Genomic DNA, 23,197 nt, shown 5'->3' on the forward strand with positions numbered 1-23,197 from the left:
GTTTTTCCATATAGAACAGTATGGCGGAAAAAAATCCCGCAAAAGAAATATTAAAAACGGAGAGTAGACCATTCAGCTCAAGGAACTCATTTCTAATTTCTAATTACTGATCCGAGCAGATCTCTCAACATGACTGGTAAACGCCTGGCCCTTATCTCTTCCGGTTCATTAAATCAGTACCCCGTTACTTCAAAAGTGAGTTTAAAAAAATAACCATTTTCTACACTTGCTGGAGAATTAGCATTACAGCTGTGATATTAGCGTTTAGCAGATTGAACAATTATGAACACTCACACACTGTTTTACTGTTCATTCTGAAGACATTCATCCATAAACATGTACTTTAGCAGAAATAACGCAGGTGTTTTATTAAAGCATTATGCAACTATAAACACATTGAAAACTCAAGCCTGCTTTTAAGTGCTACTTAAAAATTGGAATTGGCTGAAGTGTGAACTTATTTAATTCATTCATTTTGGGCTTTGGTCAGTTTTATTGTAAGGAAAACAGAATTTATTCTTGTCGATTAAAAATGATCAGATTTAAGAGTGCTTATAGGGGTTTGCAGGTAGGAAAAGAGTTATGGTTTGCCACCGACTCTGTAAATTCCCATCAACCGGATTTCTGACGGCTTGTAGTGTCGAATGTTTTCTCAGTGGAGCCCCCTACTGGGCACTGAGAATATCTCCTTTGCCGGTTTTGTCTTGGAAGTTGTGAGAACATTTTCTTCGGGGGAAAAAAGTAGGAAACAGACAACGCGCACGGTCATCTTACACAGCTGGTGCCAAATGGTCATTTATTAGCATTTTAGGATTGTGCAACATTTAAGAATGGTCATTGGTTACTTAAATTTCTATACACAGAAGAAAGTCCAGTTTATTTATTCCAACTGTAAAAACGCCAACAGTACATTTAACATGCTGTGAAATAAACTCACAAGGCTCTCTCCTACACGCAATGTGCCTCATTGATGGTTGTCTTTTCAACTTCACACTCTCCTTCTTTCTTAAATGTCAATAGGACTTGGTAAGAAGGCTACAAGCAATCCGATACATATACAATATTAATTTTAATGAAACCCCAACGGGTGCCACCTTCCTATGCAGTCAATACTTGCTAAACCAATTCTTAGTAAAATGCTGAGCAGAGCAAGTGCTCTCACAATAAAAAAATCCTCATTAAAGGAAATGTGTTACACATTGGCTAGCACTTCTGTATACTTGAAATTATATAATGTTTGGGATCCTACAGATGAAAAGATGTTTATATATATATATAAAGTGTGGGACCACTTCATCCTTAACTACAATTCACACCACCACATGGGGTGGTACACAGAAGTTAATATTTTGATCCCCAAGTTAACAGTCATCAACTTAGATTTTGCAAAAATATACATAGAAAAAACATCAGATGCGATGTGTTGTAACTATTAAGATACTAACAGATTCGCTGTTGAGGAAACAACATTGAATATGAAGAACATGGTTTTAACTTTAAAAATTAAAAAAATGAAAACTGCCAACAGTGCTTTCTGTTAAAAGTTTTAATGTAATTCTCAAATACATCGGATATGACAATTTTACATAAACCTTTTCAAAACACTAGTGATATTTCCTTTTTTATTTGTTTTTTTATACTTGTTTTTTTTACTAAAGCTTGAAGCATAAAGTAACATGTTTAGGTTTTTATTTCTGGGTTTTGACCTGGCAAGAGAGGGCTCAAAAATGAATTTCAATGAAGTGGTAGATTATAAAGAGTAACCTCCCCTGTCCACAGCCACACAAGCACAAACTACCCCATTTGTATACTGATCACCACCTTTAAAATTTTGTGAGATACAAAATGTAAACTACTACATGTAAGCTACTTAAGCAGAGCTGCTGTATGGGGGCTTGCTTTAGACACTGAAAAAGGCTCGGACGGCTGTCACTTCGACCAAACCAAAACTACTCACGACCTGCTCAATCCACAGAGTGACCAACAGACTGGTCCCATCAACGTCCTCCTCACCGATTCTGCCACAGACAGCACAAACATTCAAGCTCCGTTCTCCTTTCAGCCTGCACATCTACTGTCCAGGCGGTGATCAGCAGTCACATTAAAATAAAAACTGGCTGAGCTGTTTGCTCTGCGTTGACATCTTCTCAGCACCTTTGCATTGTAGGCGAAGATAAAGAGAAGTCCAGATCGCACAACTTGAATCCCTCAGCCATAAATACTGCAAAAACTATGGGAATGGACTTCCTCAGGGCATCACAACAGTGCTCATAGCTGCTGCCAGAGCACTGGTAGTTTCTGAAACCTCCTGCATCATATATGAACACTGAATGAAAAAAACATGGAACTATGACTTAGTTGGAAATGCAAAGAAACTATTCTGATAAGAAAAACAAGGACATTTAATGTCTTATTACATCCTGTACCCAAAACATAAGCATTTGTGAAAAACCTGGAAATGTAGTAGTATTTCTTCCCCCCCCACTTTTTAGCACTGGTGTTCAAAGAAGGCAGAGCTCAGCTCTCAGCTAACCTCACAAAACTGAAAAAAAGTTTTAAAAAAGCATTATAGCTGTATTGTAAAGTTAAACAAAGCTGGGGTATTATTAGGAGAAACAAAATCTGGAGGAATTTTAACTAGATGGTATTGTATTATAGAAGAGGGCAAGCCCAGCTAATTTTCCAAAGAAAGCTGTTACTCATTAATCGCCCACACAGACTGCTGTTAGCCTCTCTTTCCAATGTAATTGTTTAATCAATTAAGTCATTTCAATTTCTTGTGCAACATCCACCGAGAAACGTAGGGATTTGTTTAACCTTGAAAATGTTAACTCTCCACAATTGTAGCTTCACCTTTGAGATCTGAGATATTCCAACAACCGCAACACTAATAAAAGAAAATAGCACCAGTTTTGGAACGCTATGACTGGATTCTTTGCACTGCAAAATGCTAATAACCTTCCTATACAGCGAACAGTACAGTACAATGAACCAGCCTCAGCCAACGCAAGCACAGTGCCCAATTCACAATGTTTTGTTACATCTCCAATAACAAAAAAACCTTTTCACTTTGTTTTCGAAATCCTTTCATGCGATTTCCCAACATTATCAACGGTAACGAAAACAGCCTTGAAGTTGGTTTGGCGTTTTACACTGCATTTCAAGTTCATATTTAGGGGGAAAGAAAAGTTCTGAAGGACTATGCCCAGATCGAGACAAATGCTGTACATTCATTTCTGAGCCCTGCTACCAGCTGAATTGTCCTATGCACCTTGCTAATTAGCAGTATGGAAAACTAATCACTTACACTCCTGGCAACAAATCTCTACTGACTGCAGTGAAAGTACAAAATAAACAGAAGAGAAGATCCTCAAACTATAAGGCTGCTTGTTCAAGAATATACATATTAAGAGGGCTTTTTACATTTTTTTAAACAACAATACTCCTACTTGCTGCTTTTTCCTTTTTTTTAGTTAAAATACATATTTCCACATCCAAAGGCTTGCTGCAGTACAAGAAGAGCACAATTTATACAACAGTATATAGATTATCAATCCAACTTGATCAAAATAAAAAATAAAAGGGCAGCTACACTTAATGGATGATAAACAAATATAGCAAGCTACTTTAAAGTTTTCAAACCCAGCTGTCTGGGCAGAGAGGGAGAGGAGTGGAACCAAACAGTTTTGAGTCAGCCAATTTCTACAGCTGATCTTCCCATCTATATTCCTAGAGACAAATGGAATGAACTGAGTAAAAAGTAACTGTCAAATTTGCAGTGCTTAAAAGCACTGAGCAAGGACTAAACACAAGATTAACAATGATTTTCTCGCCTTATTAGATTGAAATGATCATGAGGGAGAAATACTTTCACCCTGAGAAAACAGTACTTTGAGTTCTTCCAAATATTTCTGAAAACGCTACCCCCACAACTCATTATACTAGCCTTCAGAGTTGTGCTAAACTAAGATTCGACTACTGTAGGACTCCCCATGAATTTCAACACTTGATCTGCTACAATTAGTCCATGCCTGATCTTTCCAGAAAACTCTCCTAATTGAAATTCTCAAACAATGTTCTTTATAGCTGTAAAATAAACCTCAGAGCATGGGAGAGGCCATTCAAGGTCTTGTAATTCCGATTTGTAGCACAATTCAAGGTTATTAATTGATTGACCCAGGGCTGTGGGTGTAGGGGAGGACTGTGCACTAATACATAGCAGATGCCATTTCAAGGTATAACATATGGAGAACAAATGTCAGTTAACAGAGGTGAAAATGGTGCATTTTGCCTCAATCATAATCTAATTATTCAAGTAATTATGGAGTACACAAGAGATGATTATAGCACTCAAGTCCACCTGAGTTGCTGTGACAAAAGGTTGAATTTCTGAGCAAACGCAAGGCGAAATCAGTCAGAATTCAAAGCCTTCATTTGGACTTCAAGAAGCCATTTCTTTCTGGGTTTCACACACATCTGCTATGGATTCCCACTTGTCTCTCAGAGCTTAATCCAGAGGATTCTAAGGACTGTATCATGAAAAAACAGGCCATTGAGAACAAAACTGAAACATACCCAAAGGAAGCTATCCATTGTGTTAGGGAGGAGGGTCTTTTCATGAAACCAGCAAAGCAGTAAGCACTGTATTCAGATATATTCTCCCAAGTTACCTGAACCACAGTTTAAGTGGCCCCAAATAGTGTCACAGCTGTATTTCCCATTTCAAATTAAGACATCTGAATACAGGTGTTTATCTAGTGTACTTTCACCAAGATAAACCCACAAGGACCCATAAGAAAACGAATCCAGTTAAATATTTCACTACTTTTAAAAGGTTTCTCCAGAACGTGTTTGCTTATTCTGCATTTGAATAAATACTCCCTACATTTCAGGTCAAGTGATGGGAAGAGCAACAGATACACCCATGTCTGATCTTAACCAATTTAGCTCCTAAAACAGCTGATAATTTCATAAAGTCTGGCTGCCCCCTTTTTTTCAAAGAACAAAACACTTGGATTACAATGAAAGAGTAATGTATATATATATACAAAAAAAAATCTCTTTCCAGCTCTGAGCATGCCAGAGCCCATTAATCAAAACAGGAAAAGTGTTAATATTAATAAAAAAATAAGTCTCAGCACAATACAAACCCCCAAAAAAAGAAAAATACTGGAAACCAAACCATTGCCTGTAGAATGTCTATTAGTTTCTAGAGTTTGTGTCTTAAAAAATTAAAAAAAAAAAGCTCAGCTACTGGACATGTTATACCTGAGCTTCTGCTTTGTTGAGATTTTCAAAAACATCAATATTGTAGGCAAACTGATTTTAACCCTCTGTGTTTAGACCCACCAGAGCAGGACATGTTTATTATGAACAAAGAAAAGACAAGGGGCACAGCTTTTGTTAAGCGTTTTAGTAACAGTTGTGTGTGCCTGTGTAAATGGCCTTTAAGAGCTTGAGAAAACAAAAGAAAACAAATCAGAATGAGTGACAATAGGTAAACAAGTAAAAAAAGGGAAACCAGTTTTGTGTACAAGACTAGATTTCTAGACAAACTTAAAACTCTGCTGGAATTCTAGGTCCCAGAGGATTTTACGGATGTGACTTTAATAGAAAGGTCCCATAGTTATTCGGTAGAGTCTTAAATGTGCCACGTCTATTGGAGATGAGAGAACCTCTTTTGTCTCTCTTGCGCCCTCGCACTCATCAATATGATGAGCATCCAAGTCCCAAACCAAAGCTGAAAAGTCTTCGCAGTTTTGCAGTCAAAAAAAAAAAGTTACTCCAGATTGATTTTTAATGCAGGGAATGGAACTGCACAGACTTATGTGAGAAACACCTGTGCGGGATCCTTCCTGGAGCAGAACTTCTAATTACCCAAAATAAAAAGGCTGGTCTGGGGTGTCCACAGAGGCGCCTGCAAAATGCCAAAAGAAGCATCCTTGCAAGCAGACCAGTGCCAGAGACGCTATGTGCTCCCAGTAGCCTGGGCCTCTCCAGCATCTGCGTTACCTGGGGGGAGAAATAAGCAGTGAAGAGGTCAAGCAGAGTGAGAAATGTCTTTGGATTTACTACTGTCCAAAATGTCACCTGCAGAGCATAAAATCCTATCCGAAGTATTGCTGTGAAGCACTTCCTTTTTCACTTTGACAAGGTTGGCTGTTACAGCTATTTCTCTGTTGTAATCAATTAAAATAAAAATGCAAACATTTTTCATTGTCCACAAGATGGCAGGGCCAGGCTGAAGACTGGCGCCAGCGGGGAAGAAAGTAAATTACCGCTGGCAGGAGTAATGACATCATCCTCATCACTGTCCTCCTCATTAGACTGGGCAACCTCGGGCTCAGGTGGGGTGACCTTGGTCTCCTGCTCCTGCTCAGCACGGCTCCGAAGAGCCAGGATCCGGTGGTGCAGGGCTGCATACAGCTGGCCAGTGTCCTTCGAGCTGGCCTGGAGAGGGAACACCACACGAGGCATAGGTAAATGCCAGAGCTTTGCCGAAACATTGCATTAGGACGCAAGACAGTGACATCTTCCAAGTACAACAAATGCAGTTAATAACCTTCTTGCAAATTATATACAGTTAAAGTTTGCCGTGTAAACATTCAATGCTCTATAAAATTAATTATAACCAATTAGTACATCTATCCATCCATGAACCTCTTCAATGCCAAAAAATTAAGCGAGTGTATTTTTAAATATTCTGCGTTTAGTCCCATATACACAGCAAAATGTCATTATGCAATTCTACAACAGCTGGTTCCAACTGGGGAATAAACACAGTTTACAATCAACAAACTACATATGATTAAGCCAAGATCACCCTTAGGCACTCTGGTGTATTATGCTGCTTCATTAAAGTCACAGCATTCATGAACATTACACATTTTTGCTGCACAGAAAGATAAAATACCAGCTTTATTCAAATTCATTTTTGATTTTGCCCTCCAAATCTCAAATCATCGACTACTTCCTGTCACTCTGTGTACCTAAGCTTCTCTCTCCCCGTCTGTGTGCCTGTCTCTCATGGAAAGCAAACTAGGGTATGCGAAAGATGAATTCCTAATGCAGGAAATTGTATATGGCTAATAAAGTGATCTATCTAGCTTAAAGAGGGAACAGAAAATTATTGTTTTAATTATTAAAATTAAGAAAGGAAAATCCCTGAAAGCTCTGGTCATCTTAATAAACATAATAATACTGCTCACCTCCATTTGTTGTAAAATAGTTCACATTTAGTCTTAATCACTTTACTGCCAAGTTTAAGAATTTAATGATCAGTACAGTTGCAGCTTGATTTTCACAATCCTTATAATAAGTCTTTACATAGAATTAAACTGAATATTTCTGGGGGGGATGAGAAAGGTGTGTGTGCGCGCACCTTTCTCTCCTCTCTGTGGAAATTACATCATCACTATGGCAATTAGGTGAAACTCCTTTTGATCCACAGGGACCTACCGATATGAGGAAGACCTTGACTCCCTGGTCTTCAGTGTCCATGGCTGTGATGCGGATGCTCTTCTCACTGGCCTTGTCAATCTGCATCTGAGCCCACAGTTTGGTGTTCAAGATCAGCCTCAGGCTTCCCTGGGTCCGCATCACTGCATGCCGGTAATCGAGAGTGTGAGGTCAACTTACTTACAAGTACTCTAGTGAGCATTTTCATAACCAGAGATGAGGAGATTGGGGATAAAATGAAAGGATCGCAAAATCCTTAGCAGCTTATCACAATTTTGACTACAAAAGCATTATGCACTGCCTTTACATGAGAAAGCCTTACAAATACAGACAAGACTGAATGATCAAGCATTTATTAACCCATAGTGTGCCTCCCACCCCATACCAGATCAGCTTTAGGTCTAGCCTTTCTATACCCAGTGGTGGGGCACTGCAGTAACACTCTTGAGCATGGTACTTCACTCAGAGTGCTTCAGTAAAATGCCCTGCTGTATGGATGAACACTCCCATATCCCAATTAGAAAAGAGGTAAGTCATCACAGAAACTTCTCATCAGCAGGATTCATTTACACTGTATCGTTTACCTAATCGGGACTGTAATGTTCCATCATCAGTCGATGCCATGTCATTCAATCTCAGAAGCCCCCTTCCTCTTTCTACCCAGGACTGGGAGGTCTTGTCAAAAACAAACAGCTTGCATTGAATCTAAAAAAAAAAACAGACATCTGGTCATACTTGCTTCTATAGCTCTGTTTAATATTTCTGTAACGGGAGGCACATGAACATCATTCTTGCATGAAGATGTGTTTACTTAATTAAACTATACATGATATGACAAACGTCTTCATGTCAGAAACTGATTTTATGACCAAATGCACAAAGTCAGGTATGTTAAAAACCAGTCAGAGTTTCACTTAAACTAGAGAAAACATTAAGCTGAAAAATGCTAAAAGTAGGGAGTTAAAGACAAAGAAAACCTGCCCACCTGTAACACATTGCTCTCTGACTCTTCCCCAGTTATGACCTCAACTTTCTCTAGCAAACACTTCTTGGCTGTAGCCTTAGTGTAGGCTGCTGCAGACTCCTCCAAAGACTCGGTCACGTTGTTAGCTGCAAAGACATGCACCACACCAGTCAGCAATGCAGGGTCAGCATTCAAGCTGGGAATAATACATGAAACTCACAGGTCCTGGGCTGCTGGGCTGATGAATTCCATCTTAAATACCATTTGCAAATACCTCATTTCTGCAGCGATATCCACATGCAAACAGATTGCACGGATCAAAATCAGATCATTTTTCCCTGTATCCTAGCGATAAAGAACGCTGTGTAGAGCCACACTCTTTTGACAGCAAAAGAAGTGCCTACCCTTCTCCGGAGTGACTTCCTGTGTGGGAGGCTCGGTGGGTGGGGGGGCTGTGCTCTCCTTGCCTCCCTCTGGTGCCGGCTCACTGGATTTTGGCGGGCTCTGTAGAGACCAGACAATTGGGGTCACAGCCACAAAGCCAGCCTTTCCAATTCCACTCCTCAAAAAAACAGACTTTTTTTCATTTTTATTTCATCTTGCTGGTGAACAGATTTATCTGATGTATCCACCACGGATTCCACATTTGAGATGTTTAAAAAAAGGAATTGATTAAGTACTGGTTAAGTGGGCTACCTGTGAAACAGAGAACTATGCTTTCGAGGAACTTGGGGCAAAGGCCCCTCTCACACAGCCAAGCAAAGTTAGCAAAGAATTGTGTTGCACTGACCTCTCCTTCTGAAAAGGAAAGGCACCTCTCTCCAATCATAGTCTCACTGGAGTACAAAGCTGTGACAATGACTGTCTTCTGACAAGCAGGAAATTCTAAGCCAATCTGCCCATGTGGTTTAAGCGGAAGGGATATCAAAGACAACTATCACTCTGTGTCCACGAACACGACACTCACCAGAACTCGTTCATACATATTCTGCCCAAAAACAAACTTTGCCCCAGTGTCTGTGTTGTTGGCAACACTCTGTGAACTGTGAAAACAAGGAAAAGGGGGCGAGTTTTCAACCAAAATCACCAAAAGTGAAATGAGGCAAAGCAGAAAAAAAGCTCGGCCTACAATACCTAGGGGTGCTGATGTACTGTAAGAAATAATTGGTGCCCGCCAACGATGCTTCTGATGGTGGGCAACTGCTTTCTTTAACATCTGAGGATTCGTTGCCTTCTTCTATCTGGAAGAAAAAACATTTTCATTAGGGGTAATCACAGTTTTGGTGCTTCTCAAATTTTTTAAACTTTTCCTCAAGAAAGAATGCATACCCCTTACGATTCCAATTCAATGATTCTGGGAAGTGAGTATATGGGAATCTACATTTTTGCAAGCCTATATCATGGTAATAATTCCCACAGACTGGTCTAGACAGCCTATCTTTACATCTAAAAGGTAATTCAATAGCCACTTTATGTTTTTCAGCTTATCCTGCGGGTAGTGTGGGCCCAGAGACAATTTAAAAAAAACTGAAGGGATGTTTCGAAATAACAATAATAAAATTGTAGAAATGCCCTACAGTTACCAAAATCTAAGAATACAGACAGATTGGGGGCTAACAAATTGGGTCAGGAATTTTCAATCAGAAGAAAATGCTTAAAAATCTAAATATCTCCTGAAATAGACTATAAAAGCAAACTAAAGCTGATGAAAACAAGGCTCCGAAAGTGGACAACTTTAATGTCAGAGTAGAACAACAACTGCATGTACATTTTTTTCTTGACAAACTGTCAGAGAAAGTTCAACTATATAAAAACCTTCACTCTGTCTTTGAGATTCTGGCCAAACACAAAAGATGACTCTGGAACTGAATCCTTTTTCTCGGTTTTCTCTTCTTTTTCACTGCTCAGCCCATCTTCTTGTTTTTCATGCTCCTGGGAAAGAAAAGACTGAATAAGGGTCCACACTTCTATTATGCATGTTACCACAGTTAGACTACAGTTCTCTCATTCTGCCGTTCAAGATACAGCTATAACATTTCCCAATGTAAAGCAAAGATAGAATATTAACATTATTTTTAGCAGTGTGGTTTAAATCCTTACCCTCAAAAAAAGCTTCAGGTCCAAACTTAGAAAGTGACAGGTCATTCATAAGACAACATTTGAGAAATTGCCATTTCTGACCTTTCCCTGATGAAAAATGTATGTAAAGCAATCAGTTCTCTTTCTTACATTAGATGCAGAGTGAAGGTAAGATAGAATATCTCAAAACATTAGAGTGCATAAAATCTGTGGCACTTGTCATATGAATAAAGCCATCCTCCAAGCAATAAATATTATTAAACAGCAGCTTTGAACAGTGCAAATCTTGAAACCTGCTGCAGAGGTGATCCTGGCCTGAATTAGTGCTTGCAGAGGGCTAGAGGGACCACAGTGTTTAACCCCAGGGCTCACCGTGGCTCCCTCAGCAGCCTCCGAATTCTCCGTGCTATTCTGGGAGACAGGCTGTCCATCTGGTGCTGGATCCGAGGGCTTATTCACACCATTTGTCCCACTGCTGGAATCTGAAAGGAGAAAAATACAAGGAAACTAATGAATACTCTCTCACTGCAGCACTAGTCTCCCAGTGCACTTTATTTACTTGATTGATACATTACTCTAGCTTGCACCACAAAACAATGACACAGAATGCATAATTTACAGTCTGGCGACATTAAAGCATTCTAAGCCGGTGATTCGGATCCCAGCTACCTCTATGCTGCAATACAACTGGCAGGAAATTTCAGTAAGCAGAAGTCAAGTGAAAGAATATTTTCAACTTCCCAACATAACCCAAATCTCATCCTTAAGTACTGCAATATTTTTTGCATCGAGCACAGGGTGAAAATAATCTTGCAAAACAACACTGTTCTACTTAAACTGTTTACTCTTCGTTGCGTTAGAAAGCTGGATGGATGAGATTTTTAGAAGATTCCGAGACAGAAAATGTTAAAATAAAAACAGGAAAAATGACTGCTTTAAAAGGGTTTTAAAAGTTTTTCAAGCAAATGCCAAGCACGTCACACAGTACACTCAGGATATCCGTGGTTGCTGATGTGAAAGCATCGTGCAAGATATTCAAATATTGCCTCCACAGTAGAGCATTAACCTTTCCCAGGCTTCTTGACTGAAAATGGGAAGGGGGAGGGGTAATTTGGGAGTTCACGTCTAGGTAGATTTTTCAACACCTGTAATCCTCAGGGCCACAGATGACAGCATACATAGACGGAAACAAGAAAGTAGGTGACCCGGTTTTACATGAAATATCAGATGGGTTTATTTTTGCCTGAATGCCACCTACAGGACTGTGGACTGGAAATGAACTCAGTAAACAGAGTAATAGTTTACTTACTGGTCTGTGGAAAAACTTTGGGCAGTGGGGCCTGGAGTACTGCAGGGCGAAGTACACTTCGCTGTTGTTCCTTAGGCTTCTGGCTTGGAACACCTGAAAGATAACCTGCCAATAGCTTGGATCTCAAAACGATCAAAACACCACATAGTCTAGCCCTAATTTAGGTGATCTCAAACACAAGTTGAGAACTCTTTTTGAGGAAAGTTCCCATAAAAAGCATTCTGCCCAATCAAATAATTAAAGTCGTAATACAAGGAAAATACGCTAACATTAGCTTGAATTTTATTAATTTGCTCTCACATCTAGTCTAAAGACTGGAAAATCTAGTTTTAAGACTTTTCTCATGAATATGCATGAGATTATTTCCTTTTTTCCTGCATTTGCTGCAAATCCATCATGCAACCACGGACTTACAATAACCCAGGCAAAAAACAACACACACACAGCGGAAAAGGCTGCTAGCAGCTGCTAAATCCACTCGTGGACATAGCAGCAATGAATACCCACCTGCACTAGGGGCCTGTCCATGGATCAGGGTGGGCGGTTTCAGACGAAATCCAACAGTCTTCTCCTCTGCAAACAGATAAACACTTGCAAGTTAATGATCAGGGAATCAGGAAAAATGAGCCAGAGTAATTAATCTTTATCCTGGGGAGCTGAGTCCTTATTTACAAGAGTCTTGTTTTCTGCATATATAAATTGTAACTGCAAAACAATGTAGAAGACCCAGTTTGTTTTGCCAAAAAGTTTTGCAACTAATCTGGCCCAAGTCTGATAAAGCAGCCTGACCAGAAGAAAGGTTTTAATTTTAGTTAAGTGGGAAATGAAGTACAAATCATTCAAATATTACAATAAGACCAAACAGCAGGTAAAAAGCCAAGACTAAAAAAGTAAAGAAACACACCAGAGAAATAACTAACGCTATAACTCTAAAAAGAAATAGAGCTTAGACTCGTTACTTGACCTGACTGACCTGGCTGACTTGTCACAGCACAGCAATGAAGATTAAACTTAGTTCTGCATGAATAAACTGCCAAATGTTATAGGTTAAAAAAAAATATTTTGGAAAAATTTGACTAATGATTCTAAAACCTGACACCATTCTCTAAACGGAGAAAAAAAACAGGTTGTACAATGAAATGGTTCAACATAAAATACAAAAAAAACAAATATATTGGCTAAAAGCCTATGCTTAACCTTTCCAGAGTTCAATGCCATCTTACAAATCAGACCCACAGAGAGAACAGTTCAGTGAACTCACCAGGCTCAGAGTCTGAATTTCCAGTTGGGGACTGACAGAAACTTGAGGGCATAAACACATTGTTTTTGGATACTACAAAGAAAAATCAGCAACATATTACACGAGAGAACAAACAAGGCCAAGAAAAAAACAAATATCAGGAATAAATGATGGGATGAAGGCAATGGAAAAAAGTACTTCCTTGTGAACGATGATTATGCGAATGATCTTTGGAATGTATCAAATCACAAACAAAACAACAACAGTTCTGGCTTAAGAAATATTTCTAAGACTACTTACAGGGTCCACACAGGTCAGTACCTAGCAAGCATTTACAAATTATATACCTTATTTTAACAAATCAGAGTCTGAAATAACTAAAATACTCATTCTCTAGGAAGCAATTGAACATTTGGAAAAAATGCCCCATCCGGGTGTAAACCACCATTCCACAGATTTGTATAGTTCTATATACCAGTGCCTTTGGAGATGATGAATGAGTGTCAAGTGCTTCAGTGAAGACAGTAATTATGCAGCTGTCAATGCCATGTTTGGATGCAACCATCTCTAGATCACATCCTAGGAGGGCAGGGATGCCCACATATACATGAGACATGAGCCACATATAGAAATGTAAATGATAATTTGGGTTTTTGATTCTTCATGGTCACAATTATGCACCTTTCCTATAATTTTGGAGACTGAACATCTTTATGTTATGTATGCTTATGTATTCCATGTGTGCTTAGAAAATCTGCTATTTATACAATAGCTGTTTGCCTTCACATTCAAGGCATAAGGTTAACAAGGATAGAACCTCAAGCAGAATACACAAAATGCTAAAACCCCAATAAGCTCTTAGTGTCTCATACAAGCCAATTCAACAGAACTCACATCACGTTTACATACACATCTACCTTGCTCACAAGAAGCAGGGATAGTTACCAGAATGTGAGGGTGGAAACTGTGTTAAAGACGATGTTCTCTCGCGCTTCACAGGGGGACAATAAGCTCCATCGTCTTTGTCTGAATCTGAAACATTTAAGTACAAGTTGTTCTAAGTGTCCAGGAAACCACAATAAATTCATGAAGTGATACAGCATGTCTAGTTTTTCACCAAAACAAAAATTTCCGTTTTTAAGTCACCTTCACCATCTTCTGCACTGGATCCATCAGCTGATCTCTGAAATAAAAATAAGTCAACAAATTACATGTTTATTGTTCTCGCCTCCTGTCAAATGGCATTCAACTCCAAACTCTTACCATGATCAATATGGCACTACAAAATGGTTCAGTTATTAAACGGATTTCAGATCCCTTAACCTTTACTTTGTTTCTCATCCACTCAACACCGCCCCCCAGCTCCCAGAAGTGAAATAAATCAGCTCTGAAACTGGCTGGCTTACCTTCTGTGCTTTATCTTTCTGGAACACAAAGACAGGTGGAGCTATGGCAGGTTTCTCTATAAAACAAACAAAAAAAAAACTTGTGGTTTATGGACAGACTCTGATGCAGGCTCCAAAGAACTTCAGCGCACTGGCAAAACTACATTAAAACACTTCTGTGATGCATCCAGTCTACGTAATTGAAAGACAATACTAATATTCTTTGATTAGTAGTACTAGCATTTTGACTTTTGCGAACATCAGCACCCTCTAAGCTTAATTCTTGAAGAGTCCCTTTCAAATGTCACCATCACGCTATCAACATCCAGACATTCAGAGCTTTGAAACTGAAGCTCCCCAATGAAAATGAACTCATCACTGGCTCTATCAGAACTGCCCATCAACTTGTCCAATTGTCATGTAAAATGAATGCCTCTTATTTGTGCTTCTGAAATCCACAGTTTATACCAGGCAGAAAACACAGCTCCAACAGCTTGCTTCAATGGTTAAGAAATCCATCCCAGTAAATAATGCTTTAAAACGAAAACACTAATAAATCAGTCGTCAGACTGTTACTGGCAAAAGGTCATGAAACTTAACTCGGCCTCTTGTGCCCCAAATAACATGCAGCAAATAACAGTCTTGCTTTACTTAAACACTACCTGTCAAAGTGGCTTGGGGACACATAAGGAACGAAAGACCCTCTACCAGATGGCTGCAGAGATGTGAGAGAGACATCCAACAGAAACACAGCTGCTAGAATTTCCACTTGGACCTATTTATAGTCAACAACTTGGACATTTCTACATACTAAAACGCGTGACTTATTGCTTGGATTTCACTAGCCATATGCAGAGGTCTAGCTTCTTTTCTGCGCAGGCCAGAATTCCCTTCAATGCCACACCAGCAACACGAGAAGGCTGCAAATGAAGTTTTTCAAGTACAGCTTCTAGTCCTCTTTAAGATGAGTCTGGGGCTCTTAGTGATCTAGAGCTGAGCACTGGCCATGGGAAACAAAAGAGTAGTAAATGAGAAGCAAAAAAACTGGTTTCATAAACTTGGCCTGTACTTTCTGCTGGGTAACTCTGAAGGAGTGACTACCTTTAGTTCATCATAACCTGACAAATAAGAGGACTATTTACCCACCAGGTCACCTTCCCTCCTTTAAAAGCAGATTTACTTCAGCATGCTTCCCCACTGTCCCCTCCAGGCCAGCTTTTGCTTTGATACACAGATGTTAAATCAATTAGCAACACTGTTCCCGGATGAACACTTTCCTGATTTTTCATGTGGGTCACCAGGACCAGGATTGGGAACCCTTGGCCTAAAGAACCGACACCCACAGAGGTAAAACATACTGTTGGCCAACAATAACCAAAGAAACACTGATGTGAATTTCATAAATAGCAGCACAGCTTTTTTTTTCACTTCAGTTTCTTGGAATACAATTTAAATCTTTATTTTCCTACACCACGTCTGGTTTCAAAGGTGACCCATTTTTGTAGGATATGTTAAATTATATAAATCCTAAAAAAACAACAACAACAACAACAACAACAATAGGTACAAGGTAATTTGCTCTATAAAAGCCTTATAAATGAGAAGGTCCTGCCCATGGCAGCCCAATCCTAGTCCAGGACAGAGGTGTGTCTGCAGGTTTGCCAGCACCTGAACGGCTATGAAATTGGTCCAATTAAGCCAACAGGTCACTGAATCAGGACATTAAGTGCCGCACTGGTTTGAAAACCTGCAGAGACATCAGCCCTTCGGGACCCACGATTGGACAACCTTGAAGGAAGCCTGACAGCTAAGATAGCCTGAATAAGGATTTGGACTTTTACAGAAAGGCAATGTAAAAAAGGGGAGAGAACTCACTTGTATTTACACATTCTTGCAGAAAGAGGGCACTAGACCCAACACTGAGGTCAGCTGATATAAACACAGACCTGGGAGAAACAACTCTGCCAAACGTCGGTGTATTTTTAGCAGCATTAGAGAATAAGACTAAAAATATTGTCTATTTCTGTTAGCTGGTTCAAGAAAATAAGTATCTCACAAATTCAAAACTTGCATATAAAAATAACACAACTAATCTTATACATCTGGGTCCAAGTCAGATGTAGCAGCAACAGGAGTCAATTACACATAAGGCTAAATTTGTACCAAGCACATTGATACCAGACATTATCTGCTTTTGCTGGTCATGTGCACAGATCAGATGCTTAGCTACAGAACTATCCCATCCACTTTAAGCAGTGAATTAAGCCTGGGGGCTATTCTTTGCATATAATACAGCAAGCTGATTACACTATACAGATACTGAAATTATTTCTTGCTATACAGTATAAAAGGATAAAAAGTAAAAATGGTCATAATGGGGGAAAAAAGATGAGCCAGCCTAAGAAATTCGAAAAACATTAAGAATTTTAAGGAAACGTCTTTAAAGAAACAAATTCCATCAAGCTTCTGTAAAAAGATTTGAGATCTTCATAAATATGCTTGTGTTCATCAGGTAATCCTCTCACTGTCCTAATGCAAACCTGGCAAGATTTATAGTATTTAGATGGACATGTACACTGTAGAGAAGGAAATAATACTACGCCACAAAAGAAAAATACAATTTTATTTCACAAGAGCTTCTATAGAGCATGATTCTGATAAGGATTTGGTAACTATTCCCTTTCTGGACTTTTTTTGTGTTTCCAAGTACCAGTTCTGCTCTCCTGCACATCCTGTTCTCAGAAACAGGGGTGCTCCACAACAGGTGAAGTCCTACCTGTGCTGCACAGAGAGAAGCTCTGTCTTTTTTTAAACAGGTGTTGAATGTTTAACACCTTAATTTAATGTTAACACTATATTTAAAGACTCAGATGTTTTATGTAAATCTAATGCATGAATCATCTTTGCTGTCCCTAGGCCCCCTACACTCACCCTGCTCCTCAGCCATGCTGATTTGTGATCTCTAGCTCTGGGTTTTAACAGACTTATGAGCTGAGATGTTCACACGTACCTGCTAAAACATTAAAAGAAACATTACTATTATTTAAGAAAATCCACAAATCAAGATTTCCCTATTAGATTTAAGGCACTGTAACTCAATCAAAATAACTTGCAAACATCACATGATGATTAAACATTAAGTGCTATAAAGGTATAATATACAATCTCTCTGCTTTCTACCAACTAGTTTTAAGAACTTTGAAGGTCAAGTTGAGATCCATGGATCCAAAACACTACAGAAGCCTCATACAAAGCAATGGGAATTGGGATCACAGTGCTGAGAAGATTCCAATGTCTTGGACAATAGTTCTGACTGACTTCTTGAGTTACATTAGCCTCTATTCAAAGGACTAAGACTGTGACAAGTCTAGACAGCCCCTCCAACAGGGCAAGTACAGTACATGACATCCATCCTGTAATCACAGAACAGCTCACACTGCCAAGCTTCAGCCAACAGTACACAGAGCGTCATACCAGGGTATGAAGTACCATCAGAACTTCCTTGTCAAGACATTAAGGACCCTATAAACAGCAAATGATCAGGAGCCCTTTGTAAAGCAAGCAGAAAGCAGCATTAACAGTCTGCCCTCAAAACTTTATTCCTTCACACTCATCCCACCCACACACACCACCTATAGATAGTATAAGTACATGGAAAGCTTCACTATCTGGTCAGCAGAGAGAGCAACACTTTCACTTAAATTAAAACCCCATTTAATCACAGGAGAAAGGAATATCTTAGTTTTACTTTCAGTGAATGTCTGCATGCTTTAAAAACCCTAATTCCGAGTACTATGCAGGTGAGACCTATGCATTTAATTGAAGCAAAAATTAATTTTACTAAGAAGCAGATCTAGAATGTATATTTTAATCACATTTTAGTGACTTAACAGCTTATTTGCAAAACCTGCAATTGGTCAAATACTAAGTATCAAAGACCTTAGTCATTAAAAAACTCAAGAATGCAGAGCAAAACCTCTACATCCAAGAATTCTAGCTTTAAAAGTTGCACTGCTGCCCTCTAGCCCTCAGACCTTAGCACTACAGCATTTACACAAAAAAATATCAACATTGTGGTTACCAATCACCAGTCCTTGGGGAGCACAGCATCTGTTGGTTATTGTTCCAGCTAAGCTCCAATTCTCCAGTGCTAATTGATTAATGTAATTAACCTGCTTGCTTGTTTAGATTTTTTTTCCTTATTTTCTGAACTCATTCTTGATATTCAGAAATATCCTAATCCAAGGACAGTTTCCAATAACTTCAGCACACAGAATTTTAATGTCTGTGCCAAACTTGATTCCCCTTATTTCTGTCTAAATAGTTCTTATGATGAACACAAAAATGAAGGAATGCAAATACAGCAAATACTTACACAAGCTGATTCAGACAAACCACAATTATTTACCGGGTTCATACCAATTCCAGTTTCCATTCAACCTTCTGAGATTTGAAAGCAGATTTCAAAATATGCTCCAAATAGAAAACGAGAATCAATTAGCTTATGATTAAGAATTCAGCTGCTGAAAAAAAAGAGACACCGGTCCCCTAAGACCAGGAATGAGATACACTGCTATAATCTTTCTTCATAGTGAAAAGAACACCAGACATAACATATTATAGATGCAGACCTGCTTTCAGTAATTTAAAGACGGAGAGTACATATTTATATTTGACCTGCACACAGTCAAGCTTTAGACCAAATAGACCTGTAAGCATCTTTCAATTCTTGCTGTTAAAGCAAAATTAGGTGGTACTGAATATGAACACACTTTAGAATGCCTGAAAAAAAGTATCATTACTTGTTTATTAAACAGCTCTTTACAACTCTGGAACCGGATCAAGTGAAAACATCAAAAAGAAGGTGGTTCATCAGGGAGGCAAATATGAGTATAGATGTTATAATAATATTTGAGAATTAAATCAAATGCTTTCAAGCACTATAGTTTACAGGGGCCACGCCACTCCAGGACCACACTGACATTCCAGAGGCAGTAGGGTCTGGCATCTGATTTTAAAGTGATTGCTGGCTACAATAGCAAACATGCTAAAGAAGACAACCTCAAAAGGGTTATAACTGTGCAACTAGGTTAGAACCCAGGAGAGCTGCTTTTACTTTTTTTCCCTGCATGCAGTTTGTTTTGGTCAAACAGGATCAGATAAAAGTCATGCATTAGAAAGCATACTGTTGCCGACATATTATAAAAGCTTGTGGTGTCACATGACCAATGCAGTTCTCTTTTTTACTGGAATTATCTTCCAAATTAACATTATGATGGTTGAGACCATGGACTTATTAAAGAAATCTACACTTCTGTTTCTCAATAACTAAAAGTAGCCTTAATAAAGACAAGATAAACGAAAGTAAATGCAATATAATACCTATGGACTGATGTTCAGAGGCTCAAAGATTCGCACTTAATTTCCTATTAAGCAGCTGTTTATTGTGCTTCTCCCTATTTCAAGAATCAACTTTACTTCAGACTGTGTATTTAAGACATTTAACGCTATGATGGACAATTGAAACAGTGTAAAGGAAGAAAATGCTCAGCACTGTAGTTTTCTAAAGGGTTGAACCTGAAGCTGCACAACAGAAGAATTGGATTTCAGGCCATTGTAATACTGAAATGGTGAATACCTACACAAGGGGATTAACAAAGTTTTTCCACCTTTTGTACAATAATTATTGAGAGTACATGCAATCATTTGCAACACTGCCTAGGACAAAATGCTGTGCCTGTCTGAAATACACAAACTTACACGTTTGCAACGAGGGCTCATCCAGTTAGGAACTACAGAATACTTTTACAAGTGTCATCCACACGAGCCGGCTCTTGTTCCAGCACGAGACTACACCTGTTACTTAAAATCAAATCGGAAAGTAGAACAACAGCGCATCGACAAGTATGAATGCCAGGCCACTGTTTCTACCATTTTTTTTTTAAAACGGATCCTTTTCCCGAAGGATCAGACGTTGAGTGGTTTACGGCTGACCCAGACAATTTTGCCGGGGGACGAGATGTCCAGTCGGACCTTGTGCGCTGTACTGCAAAGGCATCTTTCCGAATACACTCAGAAGCGCCCGCTTGTCCCAGGATATGAAGAGCATATAAATATTCACATGAGATATCCAGACTGGCGTGCTTGACGGCAGTTGTCAGGCAGCATTTCTGTACTCTGACATACCGCGCCGTAATATAAATCAGATTTGGTCTGCATGCACTGCACTGGGCGGCTGGATGCGCATGTCCCGCCTTAGAGGCCGCTGTTTAAATGACCGGGGCGAGGCACAGCTCTGACTAAGATCTTTAAGGAGTCAAAAAAAAAAGCAACGATCTGAAACAGCATTCTCATTTATTAGTGCCCCCTCCCCAACTGTATCACTCCAACTCCGACTTGGCCTGTCCTCTCCTCCCTCTTCTCCTCCTCCTCCTCCACCACCACCACCACCGCCGCGGCCACCCCCCTCCTCCCTCTCCTGCTCTGAATATTAGAAAGGCCGGGAACCCTAAATACGTTACCCTATTTTACTGCTCTAACTTCATCCCCCGGCTCCCACAGAGCCCGGGCCTCCCAGTCCTGCTCCTCGGCACGATACTACGCTACTCTCCGCTAAACTCAGCTTTCTTATCACATTTTCTTGCCCATTCATTCGCTTTGTTTTCCTTTCCCACTCCGCGGCTCCTTACCTTCGTTTGCCAGGTCCGCCATTTTACTTCCTCACTCACACCCACAACCCCCCGCGCCAGACATGCGCGTTATTTCTAGGCCGAGGAGGAGGGGAAGGGAGCGCATGCGTGGACGCGTTACGTTATAAGTGCGTAATAACCGCTTGAATCAGCGCACTTATGTCGTGATATACAGTAATTCAACAACGGAAAAATTGTCTGAATCAACGCTTATTTATTTATATTAGTATGCCATTGTTTGGTCCGGAAACTTAAACTGATTAACTCTCCTGATTGGGTCATGGGTGCATATCTTATAGGGACAAAATATTTTACCGGATTTCGGTTAAATATTATACAGATATTGGCCTCATAAAGGCTAAGTGTTATTTTAATATTTATCCTACTTGACAGTAAAATTTAAAAATATGAGAACGATAACATTAATGTTATAGATTTGATTCAAGTGCTAAATAAGTCATTTTTAAAGCCTAGTACTGCTGTAATTATAAAATGTTAAACGTAGCAAAACACACATCTTATAAGTGATGTTGACATTAAAATGAAAAAGTATAATGGTGAATGTTGAAGTTACTGTTTTTCTACTTGATAAACGGTACTGAATGAGTGTAAAGCAACGTAGCTGCTTTTTGAAGATGTATTATAACTTCAGATGTTCTAAAACACAAGTAAAATGTGTTTAGTAAAATGTTTTTATTTATTTTTAAATCCATATTCATATTTCCCGAAATGTCCTCAGGCACAAACTTTATAATTACAATTAAAAAAATCATGCTTTAGGTGAATGTTTTTTCTTGCAACATTAAGCCAGTTTAATCTCTTTACTAGAAAACAGAAATTTAAGTTAACATTTCAAATAATATTTATAATAACATGGTGAAAGAGCATTTGAAACTGAGAACAACAGACACGTGGAACAAGCTCCCCAGCCAGCCATACCGTCGAAGCTGATACCTCGGCTTTTATACGACCAGAAATGTACACACTATTCTGCAATTTTAAACTGTATGTCCTAACATTTTGTCTGCCTTTGCTGCTTGCTTATGACATAAAATATCACGGACCCAGAAGCTATCGAGTCTGCCTTAATGTAACGTCTTTATGGTATTAAGTTCTGCAAATTAAAAATTAAAATATTCTATTCCACCGCTATTATAAACACGGTGCCTGTCTGGCTCTCTCGCAAAGAAAACGATCCTGTCATGCAGTGCTTCTTTGTGTCACAAGATGCCGCTATCTCCCACAAACAGCAACCAAACATTCTGCATTTGCAGAATTGCGAGAAACCTGCGCTGAATATACAGTAGTGGTTTCCTGTAAACTGCGTGGACGCCTAGAAAAGCGTGCAATAGTTCTGTAAAAAACTGAACTCCAATTCAGGCCGTGATGAAGGTGAAATTGAACTGCACATTCCTGAATTCCTCCAGTTTTTGAACATAATTGTACTTTGGTTGACCCCTGGGTCACAGTACTGGATACCTTGATTAGAAAATGACTAGATGGGTGTACTATAATTTCAACCTCTGTACGTTGACACAGATAACAATATCTGCTAAATTTTGACATTTCTTTTCCTGAACATTCTTCTTTTTAATAAAAATGATACTACAACTACTAACAACTGTCTTTACTGTGTGCATTGCCTACAGATACAGATTCAGTAACCCCCTCGACACATAATATAAACCCACTTATAGCATCACTTGATAGCTTCCCACCCACATGCACAAAGAAAGGTCTGTTGGTGTGCAAACTGCAAAGGTTGAGGTCTTAGTTATGAGCAGCACCTCCTCTGGGCATTCCTCCCAAATAAACATGAATAAAACTATGCAATCCACATCAGCTTTGCAATTCCTTCTACCTCTTCTCCCTGTCTTTTCATGTACGATCCAGAATAATAAAAAGCATTTTTTTAGCCAACACAAAAAACAAAACTGACCATTGTCAGCTCTGTAATTCCAGCAGTCCAGTGTTCAGAACACATGCCATAAGACAACAGAGCTTTGTAAAAGTAAAAGACAGTCTCATTTCAACTCGTTTGACTTATTATACAGGCGGCATGGTGACGCAGTG

The 23,197-nt window shown here is 39.2% G+C and overlaps 1 protein-coding gene across 8 annotated transcripts; it reads right to left on the minus strand.

Moving 5' to 3' along the window:
• Window positions 1-1,531: 1,531 nt before the first annotated feature.
• On the minus strand, window positions 1,532-21,209 carry LOC102690154 (ran-binding protein 3). Of its 8 annotated transcripts, none has more exons than XM_015365562.2 (18): window positions 21,125-21,203; window positions 17,367-17,448; window positions 14,457-14,512; window positions 14,197-14,233; window positions 13,996-14,082; window positions 13,072-13,143; window positions 12,318-12,383; window positions 11,811-11,903; window positions 10,874-10,983; window positions 10,238-10,354; window positions 9,557-9,663; window positions 9,390-9,465; window positions 8,827-8,926; window positions 8,444-8,568; window positions 8,043-8,163; window positions 7,459-7,601; window positions 6,279-6,450; window positions 1,532-6,012 (listed from the first exon to the last, which is right to left on the minus strand). In XM_015365562.2, the coding sequence occupies exons 2-18, from the start codon at window positions 17,380-17,382 to the stop codon at window positions 5,969-5,971; spliced, it is 1,542 nt and encodes a 513-aa protein (XP_015221048.1). In that variant the 5' UTR covers window positions 17,383-17,448; window positions 21,125-21,203; the 3' UTR covers window positions 1,532-5,968. The 8 variants fall into 8 exon arrangements, with proteins under 8 accessions (XP_015221048.1, XP_015221046.1, XP_015221047.1 ...); XM_015365560.2 differs by having other exon boundaries at window positions 11,811-11,915; XM_015365561.2 differs by having other exon boundaries at window positions 11,811-11,915; window positions 17,367-17,445; window positions 21,125-21,158.
• Between the last annotated feature and the right edge of the window lie 1,988 nt (window positions 21,210-23,197).

Source organism: Lepisosteus oculatus, chromosome 29, assembly GCF_040954835.1.
Source record: "Lepisosteus oculatus isolate fLepOcu1 chromosome 29, fLepOcu1.hap2, whole genome shotgun sequence".
NCBI lineage: Eukaryota > Metazoa > Chordata > Actinopteri > Semionotiformes > Lepisosteidae > Lepisosteus > Lepisosteus oculatus.

Excerpts from the sequence above, each read along its gene's own strand:
- LOC102690154 (XM_015365557.2), bottom strand. The coding sequence starts at position 15,122 with ATGTGTCCCCAAGCCACTTTGACAG. Across the intron at positions 8,164-8,443 it reads CAGAGAGCAATGTGTTACAG|ATTCAATGCAAGCTGTTTGT; the intron begins GTGGGCAGGTTT and ends TTTTTTTTTTAG. Across the intron at positions 6,451-7,458 it reads TCAAGGTCTTCCTCATATCG|GCCAGCTCGAAGGACACTGG; the intron begins GTAGGTCCCTGT and ends TTCCCTCTCCAG.